The sequence below is a fragment of the Haliotis asinina genome, chromosome 10 (assembly GCF_037392515.1).
Source record: "Haliotis asinina isolate JCU_RB_2024 chromosome 10, JCU_Hal_asi_v2, whole genome shotgun sequence".
In the NCBI taxonomy this organism is placed as follows: Eukaryota; Metazoa; Mollusca; class Gastropoda; order Lepetellida; family Haliotidae; genus Haliotis; species Haliotis asinina.
Window position 1 is genome coordinate 14,358,680 of NC_090289.1, and position 11,900 is coordinate 14,370,579.

The 11,900-nt window shown below is 38.3% G+C and overlaps 1 protein-coding gene across 1 annotated transcript in view; it reads left to right on the top strand.

The window, feature by feature from the left end:
- Positions 1–11,900, top strand: part of LOC137297934 (uncharacterized) — a 237,060-nt gene that overhangs the window by 62,141 nt on the left and 163,019 nt on the right. The window contains exons 2-10 of the mRNA XM_067829924.1: positions 1,046–1,120; positions 3,888–3,935; positions 5,004–5,172; positions 5,399–5,772; positions 6,550–6,591; positions 7,772–8,019; positions 8,500–8,806; positions 9,409–9,444; positions 11,009–11,047. Coding sequence (XP_067686025.1) covers positions 1,051–1,120; positions 3,888–3,935; positions 5,004–5,172; positions 5,399–5,772; positions 6,550–6,591; positions 7,772–8,019; positions 8,500–8,806; positions 9,409–9,444; positions 11,009–11,047 — 1,333 coding nt within the window. The 5' untranslated portion in view covers positions 1,046–1,050. The remainder of the gene's footprint in view (positions 1–1,045; positions 1,121–3,887; positions 3,936–5,003; positions 5,173–5,398; positions 5,773–6,549; positions 6,592–7,771; positions 8,020–8,499; positions 8,807–9,408; positions 9,445–11,008; positions 11,048–11,900) is intronic.

The following is an 11,900-nucleotide window of genomic DNA, read 5'->3' on the forward strand; positions in this document are numbered from 1 at the left end:
CGATGATTCTATGGTCCACAGAGAATACAATTATCACTGAATCGTTCGTGAGGCCTCACGCTTCTGGATTTACTTCCCCATCATTAAAGCACAGCTGATAACATCCATCATCATCAACCGATACTTCCTTTTGAATGTAACTTTGGTATTTCGTTTTACACGAGCAAGACATCATTTTCAACGATGATGAGGATGAGTTGAGCGAGAAACCAGACACCGTCTTCATAAAAGTATTCCTTAATACGGCCATTTAGATATAGACATAGCTTTGTGCATAACTTAACGTCTTCGTCATACTGATTTCAAGCCATGTTGTCCTGCCATCTCCGGATAAAACCCGCTTTAAACCGAACCCAAAACAAATCTCTCTGTGATGCTTAATATCTTCAGCCTTACACTTGTATATAGCGAAGGTCTACTGCGTACAATGTATATCATGCCGCTTTCCTTACTTTGAGGTGAAAGGCCGTCACTGACATCGGTAAATACGATATGGTCTTAAGAAACAATAAATGTAGAGACGCTAGATGGAATTGCAGAAATGAACTCAAATGACATGTGACGTTTCCTGAGAAAATATGACATTTTGTTCATGAAAAATTAGTTTTAATCTTTATAGGATTTGGTATTTGGATATAGTGGAAGTACTGATGTAACAGCTAGATGTAGACGTTATTGCTTTCACAATGAGATCATACTCAAGTAGAAACGGTTGGTTGTGACTGCTACCAGATGGTACTTTTACGAACGCTTCACCAAGGGCGATCTTACATTACAAATCCTTTCTAAATGTATTCCTGATTACATGTCACACATTTCAAAACATAGACATTTGGCTGATTGTATTCACTGATTAAGCAGTTTATCTCTCCCTGATAATAACAAACACATGTTTACAAATTCATAAGTCTCCGATTTCAAAGTATTTTATCTTTAATTTGGGTGCAGTTCTCGAATCTACATGTCACAATATTCTTATCAGCTGTTCTGCTCCCCATTAAAAATATAAGTGCCATAAGTGTTAATTATGTTTTCTTTGTTTCAGACTGAATGGCAACAATGTGTCGCCATTTGTTGACTGTGATATTGGGGCTTCTGGCTTGCTGTCTAGCTCAGGACAGTAAGTATTGCACGATATTGCCTAAATATATATCTTAAATAACACTGGACCGTGTGTTGTTTTCAGTATATCGCTTTGCTTATTATTTTTTATTCATCCAAGCGCTTCCACCTTAACCCAAACCATCTATCATTATGATCTCTAGTTTAATATTAAAAGTAATTTTAATACGGTCAGTGTATGCAGTAACTTGACGGACGCATCGTAGCGGTCAGCGTGCATACATAGATCCAAGTGTAACAAAACAACTGAAAAGAACATTATAGATTACGAAATATATGAGCATTACAAAACTTTACCCGCAAGTGATGAAACATATTTTTCACATTTACAACAAAATAGATCGTATCCATTCCGTAGGGACTAAAGAGTCACCTATTTTAGAACTGTTCAGTTGGCGTCACAGTCCACTTGGGCCAGGGAGTCAGATGAAGGGACAATGTAATTACTGTCACGTCATGGATCATTGTGGGTATCCGGGTTCGATTCCCGACATGGACACAGGGTATGAAACCAATTTCTGGCGTGAAATTGCTGGAATATTGCCAACCCACCTCATTCAATCATTGCGCATATCAGACACTGATTTGTCAATCCAACATACAATGATTTTCTGACTATCGTGAATTAAGTTAAGTGTTGTCGATTGCGATGTAGAGCAACAAACAGTCATGTTAAGCCACTTTTATTATTTAAAGATTATTATCATTTTGAATATTATATTTTTTTTGAAAAACTGAAGAACTGTGTTTTTATTACGCATTCATTACAGCTGTTTTTCATTACATTACATCTTGTCCCCAATCAAATAGTTTATGTGGAGGGCACTTACCTATGTTAATGAAAGCAAGACTCCGGAACACACAAACGTGCATTCAACCATTCGTAGGAAACAAACATGATATGTCCTATTGGGTTGGGAAGGATCGTAAAATTCAAGCGCTTGAATTAGTTTCGGCTTGAGGTCGTCTTCCCACGACATCGGGATGATGAACGCAGCTCGAAGAGTATTCTTTTTGCTGTAACTGTTACAGTCGTACTTTATCACGGTCACTTATCAATGTCGTAATGCCATAACCATTCCACTCTTATTCGGAGTAACATTTAACAATGTGGAATAGGGATCTTAAATACCGATGAATTTACAAAAAACGGTTCATTAGCGATACGTGAGTCAATTGTGTAATGGAATATAAACATTGACGCAGTGAAGAAATGTCACGACATACACATAAATGTGTTTGTCCCCCAAAAGCGTGACAGGCATTTTTCACATTACGTCAAGGACAACTTCAACAGTTGCATGACTCAGTGGTCAAAGTGATGTACGCTTTTGTTTTGTGGAAATGAACATGGCCCTCGACGTTAAACTTTTGCTAATTTTTCTTCTTTGGCAAATTTAATTGTATTCGATATATAACGTCAGTGCTAAAGAAGATCCAGTCCCGACTATCCCGAAAAGTAAATTTCGTTTGGTGTAAAAGGGAAAATAGCAGGGCAAATTATATGAATGGTTCACTGAAAGTCAGTTAAGACACCAGATGCTCAACCATGTGTCAAATAAGAATTCAGTGTAATTTCCCTGGACACCGTTCATCCAGAAACTCTCCCTAGGGCACACTGCGTGAAACGCTTATATCAACATAGTTTAAGACACCTTATCCAGAACTTTTTAATCCTGAGCACCTTCTCAGGAGAACTTCCATCTGGATTTGAATCCGGTCTCTCTGAGTAAAGTATCCAGTCGCCAGTAAGCGATCTAACCCTCTTAGCCACCGCGGGTTCCACAAAAGTGGAAGTCTGACAACTGGTAGTCTATATATGATGAATGCTTTTTTACCGAGATTAACGAGGTTTCACACTTACTATACCTGTATTTTATGTAGTGACGTTAGATGGCAAGATAGACACAAGTTTATCTGTAATAGTCCTGCAACCTTGAGTTGTATGCTTACACTGAGTGCCTAGGGGCTGTGACTAGCAATGTGTCACTGACTTCACTACGATTACTCATTCAGTGTTCACAGTAGTTTTGTATAAGTGCGTGTAGGAATAAAATTAAAAACATGTATCTTTTGCGCGTGATGTTTTCATACAACCCATATTCACAATGTATTGTTTTTCTGTATGTTGTTGTTTTAAGTTACTTTCGAAAATTAAGTAGATCCGAATCTTCTTGTCCAAAACTAAATTATTTTGTTTTTATATTATTTTCATGCGTGAAAAACGCAGCTTTCAGCGTTAACGCAGAACACATTCGTTGTACATGATGTAAATTATACCATTAGTAATGTTTCCGATCTTTAGGGGTAAAAAGATGCACATGTATATCCCGTGGGTGTTGTTATTTAATGCATATGTGTACAAGAGTATGAAGTTTACTGAGAGGACGTTTGATTTGGCCTTTTCACAAAGAAAAGCGTGTTTAGAGACACCAAATATCGATGCTTAACAATGACTGCATATAACGGGTTTTTTCAAGTATCTCCCATATTTTATAAGAGTAGGGTCAGTATAGACGGCAGATAAGTTGGTTATTATTTTGTATTGTGATGAATGATGAGGGAATTGTATTTCTGGTATACTTTGTGATGTTATGTTCTTGAGGAGTTGTTTTTGCATCAGACGGATTGTCGCTCAGCTATGAAAGCTTAATTATTATTAGATATTATTTTCTACAAAACAGACTGAAGATATTTTTACATAGATAGTTATTTAAGGTTACAGCATTCCCTTCGAAAAAGTGAAGTCTTTATTTCTTATCCAGATTTGTTTCCCGAGGGGGGTTTGCCAGTTGTACCAAATGGAATTTCAGGTGAGCTAAACTAAACCTTCCTAACGTGTAGATAGATTTGCTAGACGCCTCTAACCATAGTTCTAACTGATCCCAAATATTGTTTTAACGAAAGGTTCTGATGTGAAACCTCGTTAATATTGCTTGGTTAATATTCCACGGGGAAATCGTCCCACTAACATATTTCTGCATTCACCAATCAGTACATAATAATGTTCTTTGTTCAATAAAAGTATGCTCATTAGTAACCGTCCAGATTCCGGGGGTTCCGGAATAGCAAGCGTCACCATCGTCCCACTAACACAGTTTTGCATTCACGAACCAGTACATAATACTGTTCTGTGTTCTTTCAGCTTTTGCCTGTCAGTAACTGTCCATATTCCGGGGTTCCGAAATAGTGAACGTCACCACTCTCCCACTAACACAGTTTTGCATCCACGAACCAGTACATAATACTCTTTTTTGGTTTTTTTTAATAAAATCGTGTCCATTATTCGCGTTCAGATTCCGAGGGTTTCGGAATAGGGAGTATTACCATAACAAAGTCATATTCTCAGCTGCGGGAACAGCAAAGGAGTGTCACTGGAATACATTCAGTTCGTTATAGTCCGATTTCGTAATGACCTTTTTAACAACGCAAGTGGATTAATGTGTAATACAAGTAAACTCAACTTCGAGTGTCACCTGACTCCTGAGATCATTTATATTTGATGTTGGTCTACAATTCCAGCTGACACCTCAGAATTTGCTTATTTGCTGACAGTTATAAATCGCCGGATTGCTAGGCTTCCTGGGGCTCCGCCTGTCGTAAGCCTCTGTTAAACAATGAGGGTTACTATCACCTTGGCGCTGCGATCGGTTTGAGAAACGGGGCCTTGGTCATTGTAAGGCCGTCAATTTATTCCTGGAATACTGCTGAACAGTTTTCTGCAATAATTGGCTTGTATCACAATTGTCTAGGGTTTTTTTATTTTGGCATTTTATTTACTGGCCTATGTGTGAATTATTAAAGCACGATGTTCCGTCCTGGCCGACGCCGTCGTATTCGACTGACTGACTTTGAATGTCTTTCTTGTTTTGTCTCACCAGGCTGTGGACAGACGAAGATTGACCTGGTGATAATATTAGATAGTGCAGCTCCACCCACAGTGTACACTACTCTTCGGCAGTTTGCTAACGATGTCGTTGAGTTCGCCAGCGTTGATACCGGGAACGTCAGAGTCGCCTTGATAGGAGCAAGTTCAAGGGCAAAGTACAGGTACGTATCACACGCAGACACAGGCAAACATACTCTCTCTCTCTCTCTCTCTCTCTCTCTCTCTCTCTCTCTCTCTCTGTCTGTCTCTGTCTCTCACACACACACATACACACACGGACCACACACGCACACGCACACGCACACGCACACGCATACACAAACACAAACACTCGGGCAGCTATACTTTGTTCTGGTATGTATTATTGTTTCACAATATCCTTTCTAGGTTCGGCTTCGGCAAGTACAAGACTCTGGACACTGTTCAGCAGCAAATACTGGCAGCTAAGCAGGAACGTGGTCGTCGCGACTTCTCCAAGGCCTTCATCCAGTCACAGAGGTTCTTTAAGGGTGCCCGCGCAGACGCCGAGAAGTACGTCCTAGTTTTGACCGGTGGCAATTCTCAGGTCAAGGCCAGACGAAGCGCAGGCGAGGCAAGGAAGATGAAGGCAGCAGGGATCAAGATCGCCGTAGTTGGAGTCGGCGTACAAAACGAAGGAGAGATCAACAACTATGTGACGGATCCAGCAGATGACCATAAGTTCCTCATCAACGACGCTGCTGACCTAGCCTTCATGAGCGACGTAGTCTACTCTACCATATGTACGTGGTTAGCACGACAAAGTATACAGAACATATCTGTTCTACGAAAACAATAACTTATTCCACTACATATTCCTAGTTAAGAAGCCTAGTAGGTATTACCGAATCACACAGGTGTGCTAATTGCTATCGATATTTATTTACTCCCAAAACATGTTTCTTACCCTGATTGCAGATGAATTGCGGACTTGCGTTTACAAAGAAAATAATATGAAACTTTTAACGCTATTCTGAAACAGCACATTTCATTGACGCTCGCTATTAATTTTTGAGTTGTTTTGACAATATGACTCGCGGTATTTCTCCTTCCGCTCAGCCCAGTCTGCACTGCTAAAGCTCTAGATCAGGGGGCCTATATAGAGGTTGTAAAGTATCCCTGTCTAGATGAAACAAGTCTAGATTTCCTCAGGTTCTTGCTCCTCAGTCTCCCTCGGGATCCTTTTCAATTTAAAGGCAATCATTTGTTTCCATCACTGTTATGTGTATTCTGAGACTAAGAGTTTGTCTGTTCTTTTGAGTGAGCATATTTTACGCCAGCAAGCTGCTGTCACTTTCTTGGTAGTTTTTAGCTGAAACAAGAACATAGACGTCATCGAGAAGCATTTTTTCAAGTACTTACTGAAACGTTTGTTTTTTACCCTGGTACTGCAATAGATTGTAACGATATAGTATTAGTATCTAACCAAACTTGCTGAGTGTTACTGATTTTCCCTACAGCTATTCTTGATTCAGATCTTGCACATTTACAGTCGGTTACTGTTCACAATACCGTTTCAGGTGGGAAGGACGGAAACGAGGATGCAACAGGCTCCATCCAAGGTTTGTACATGATCTGTGCACGCTGGCATGTGTGCATTTATGATTCTATAGTTTCATTTCGTAAATTTATATTGGAAATATATCGAGAATAAGAGACTATATTCCTACAATGCATACACGTTGTGTGTATCTATCTATGTGTTCGAACTCTGAAAGTATTTTGTGTCCTCTGAAATTGTTCTTCCAGTGCGGTAGGAACTTTGACATTAGAGTTACCTCCCTTGCACATTTACTTGGTTTGTGTCGTCTGCTTGCAACAAAGTGTTACAATTTGTACAGGGCACGTTTTCTTTCAATTGGATAATTAACAACTATTGTTATATTTGCTTCAACTCCATCGACTGCAGATGTGGAATAGGTAGGTGTGATAGGAAGGGCCTTAACCTCTGAAAATGATCTAGTTACGGTTTAGGCGAGTTCCAATATCTGGGGCACAATGTTAAGCGTACAATGCCTTTTTGACATGAAAATATAAATTTCAGTCATTGCTGAATGGAGATGTCGGACAAAAAAATTATTTAGAAAATGAAATGATGGATTCGTTTTGTATTACAATTACTAATTCAACATACATGAACTGTATAAAAAAAATCCCGCAGGTGCTGTATATAGTGCTAAGACCCCATCTTTGACAGTGTATACTTTGATGAACGTGTTGTTTAGTTCCAAGTCGCCCAGGTATTCCTTCTTTAAGATACCAGATTTCCAATACATGCATCTCAAATTAAAGATGGTCATTTGCTCTGTCCCACAGTTAGTTCTCTGCCATGCTGCTGTTTGAGGTTGAAATCTCAAGTCATTGCTCACAAGATAGCAGTTTCAGAAATTTATAGACTTATGGCCTGGTGATAAGCAATGTTCATGTTTGCAAATGCATTGTGATCAGATACATGTATATCCAAACTGGCAATAAAACATGTTTATGCTGCAGGTATTTTCTGACATCAGTCTACCATCAGGCAATAATGAATAGAACAGAACCTACATGTATAGGATTTCCCAAGTGCCAACAATTGAAATGTTGCCTAATAAGGCTAATTTCTAATAACCAAACACATTTCAAAGCAAAGTTGATGGCACTTATTTCCACTTGAAGAGAATTACATTCTTGGAACTGGCTATGCTTCTGCTGAATGACATTATATGGGATATTCATGTTCGCTCATTGTTTTGCTTGCAGGAAATCAACTGGATCTCGTATTGTTACTTCATTTCTCCAACAAGATTCAGCGCAACTCCTTTAGTCAAGTTCTGGAATTCCTCAAGTCGACAATTTTCCGGGCTGACATCGATTCTGGTGCAGTGCGTGTAGGTGCTGCTGTTTATAGAGGAAATGCAGAAGTAGTCTTTAATCTGAACCAGTATGCTTCCAAACAGGATGTCATGAATGGCATTGACAGGATCAACTTCAACTATCGTGATGGACAGGTAAGACTGTAGACGTGCAGATGAGCAGGACATGATATTCATATTATTATGCATCTTACAGTGTCATCCAAGAACAACTTGAATAACATGAGACTAAAACCTTCAATTTCACACAAAAACTCAAAATTTGAATGGGGAACCACTGCCTGTATTTTGTCAGGGTGTTCATTCAATAACCTCTCTTTGGAAAGGGAAGTGTAGCCCTGCTTAAGCAATACTTGTAATATAATGGACTGTGTGACAGGACTGAATGAGTAATGTGTCTCAGCAGAGATATTGCTCATGCAGTTAGCCACAGGGTTGAGTTGTACTGAATCAAGGACATATATTGCAGTTCTTCACATGAAGAACTGAACCACAATTTTACCTAGGTGTAATTAGGCATGGATATAACATAGAAAGATTGAAATTCTTACTTGATGTTTTTTTGAAAACTAATCAGTAACACAAGTTATTTCAGACCGTGAAATTATATTTAAGGCTAACTCAGCATCTGGACTGAACCTGGTACATCAGCAAATGTTCACTGGAAGGGCAGGCGATCGACCTCAGGTGCCTAACATGGTGATTGTTGTCACTGACTCCAACTCCAACATCGATGTCGCCAACACCATCCAGGCAGCACAGGATCTACAGAGCAGTGGTGCCCTTGTTTATGCCATTGGTGTCAATCTTGAGTTTCCTGCTGAACTGGAGGCAATTGCTACAGGAGTCAACTACTATGAACTGGACAACTTTGACGAGTTATCTTCGGCTAGGGATGACTTTGTGGAACAAATTCAGCCATGTAAGTGTGTCTTATTAGTAATTATGATGATAATAATAACAACAGTGAATATTTATAATGCAAACAGATCCATGCTCGTAAATATGCTCATGATGTCAACACATTATTACCCCGGATAAACCAAGCAGCCTGTTAGTTCTCAGCTTTTCAGTTTTTATCACGTCAGGTCAATTTTTATTGATTTCTTAAATGCTCTACTTGATATTTGCTAAGCACTAAGCGGATGGGCATTGTTACAATCACTCCATGATAGCGGCCACTTCCCAAAACTCTACACAGTTATTGAAACATTCCTGCAATATTTTATATAATGCTGGTATTATTCTGAATTCATCATTTTAAGCAGTAAAAACATAAGAGTGTACAGTGATTAATTTATTTTCAAGTATTTCATTAAAGGCTTTCCCAGCTAAACAATTCTTGGTTACTTATATGCACATAGCACAAACAAGGAGAGCAAGATTGTCATGAAAAGACCCTAAAACATTTAGTTACTCAAGCTTTCATCATTGTACTAAGATTCATGACTAACTCTTTTAATCAATCAACAAAATTCTCTCAAATTCACCTTTTCATATTTTTAATCTTTCATATTTTTACAGTGAGAGATGGACCACCTGGTGTGACATCAAATCCAGGTAAACTAAGATGCTTGTTCAAATATACTGAATATATCCAGTCTGACTTTCAGTGTTTAGGAAGAAAAACAACATATGTACTTAAAACAATAAAATAGAGATAATAATCATCCAGTATAGGTAATTAGGAATGATATAGAGTTAACATTAATGGATCATTACCAAGCAGGTAAATATGAGTCAGTGTTTGTCATGGCCTGTGTGGATAATATTTCCCAGCTTGTAGTAGCTTTCCCTTGTGGAAATGATCCTACCCAAGCTTCGTATTCTGACAGATAATACTCATGCTCGCGTATGACGTCAGCTATGCATGATGCAAGAAGGTTAAACATATTTGCAGTATTATCAATTATATGTGTGATAAAAGAGATGTATTTCTGTGGTATCATATGTGTTACTGTAATACTTAAGGATGATATCTCCATAGGATAACTGAATATTACTGTATAACCTTAGATTTCATTATGAATAGATTTGCAGATTCTCTAATCAACTTATATGAAAAAGTTATGCATTAGATCATGTATCAACTCTATGTTGAGGTATTTCTGTGATAGATGTGATTCTGTAACACTAGTTTCATTCTGAGAATACTATTTCCAAAGGATTGCTGAATAATAAAAACAATTGCATATAACCTGACATACCATTTGGAATACACTTGCAGACAGATGAACTTTTAAGAAAAAGCTATTTGTTATTTCTTACATAAACTCTTTATCTGTGTAATAGAACTATTTTTATATCATTGAACTGTTATATTTCAGGCATAAGCCAATATTTTTAATGGTTAAAGTAACTTTGGGACTTACATCCTGGTAAACTGTGCCAGTCACAGATGTTTAACAAGGTCCAAAATGCTGTGTGATATTGATATCCATAGAATTACATGCAGAAGTTGTTATGGCTTTCACATAATTCCTTAAGACCAATAGCTTAAATGAATTATAGTTTCTACCAATGACTGGCTGTAAGAGGCTGCTGATTACTGCAATTCATGAGAAACATGGGTTGCATCAGTAAATGGTTTATGCCAAAGATATTATGAGTATTGTTCTGTGACATATGTTATAGGCAAATATTACTGTTTCTTCAATATTTTGAATATTGTACTATTATCAGACAGTGTATACTAACCACAAATGCTTCTTGCATGCATATTTATTGTTGTGATATTTGTTTGAACGTCATGACTTTTCTTCTGATGGGTGTGTTTTCTTTCTGCTTGAACATGCAACTGTGTAATGTATACCAATGATGTGATGTTACATGTGTGTTTGTGTCTCTTTTTGTTGCAGGTGACAATTTTACTTTACACTTGGGAAATATATGCATTTTCTTAAATGTATTGCATGTGTACAGCATGTGGCTATTGTATGTATAAGTAGATGTATGAAGAATGAACACATTCAACAGTTCCCACAAAATGAGTTTGAGCACAGGGAACATGGCAAACTCCAACATACGACAGATCTTTGGTGAAGTCTTTATATGATATATTCTCTAATGGTAGCTTGATGAGGACATTGTATATGTGTCATGCGTATGTGCTACCTATTTTCAGAGGACATTCCAGGTGCTGATGAGCCTTTAACACTTGCAAGTGAGTACTTGTCTCATTAAGACAATACATTCTCTTCCACTGCTCCCACTCTCACGTCAGCATTCAGTTGCTTCTCATGCTCATTTCCAGCCAGGAACTAGACCCATTGCCTTAATCTGTCCCATATTCCTAAAATGTCAACTCAAATCTTGTTACTCCTCAATTCATCTTTCTCCAGTCTTTTAACCGGTATGTCCGTGGCTTATCCCTTTCCCAGTGCAGTTTCCTTGCAGGAACCAATCCCAGCCCTTACATCCCCATTTCTTCACATCTGTCAGCTCCTAACGCCATCCATACCCCTTCCAGATTTTCGTTTTTTATATCCCAATTTCCCAATCTCATCCTCATCCAAGGTCCCATCCTACTTTCCATCTTGAAATTCCAATTTCCAGCAAACTATATCTGTCTAAAAGCCTCTCACCTGATATTCTGATTCTTCCATGTCATCCTTGCCATTTTTCCCAACTGACCATTGGTAATAATATATATGTTGACCAGGCCTTTTATCTTTTGCTGTGTGTCATTCCCATTCATTGTCTGCCACCATCACTGGATTGGACATTAATCTGTCCATTCATCATCTTACCACTGTCAACATCATCCTGATCTTCCTGGCAATAGGGTACTGACAGAAGTACAATGCCACATCCTACAAATTCTTCACCTTTCTCAGTCATTCTTGCCTTACATAGTTTCACTTCTGTGTCAGTTGTTATGATAAGCCAAAATGTTCAGATCAAGCATCAACAGACTTCAAGAATCTGTGTCAATCTCCTTTCTCTTCTCCCTTTTTTTTGAATCATGTATAGAAAATGGGTTCTGCAAATCCTCTTATGTCTCAGTACCAATAAAT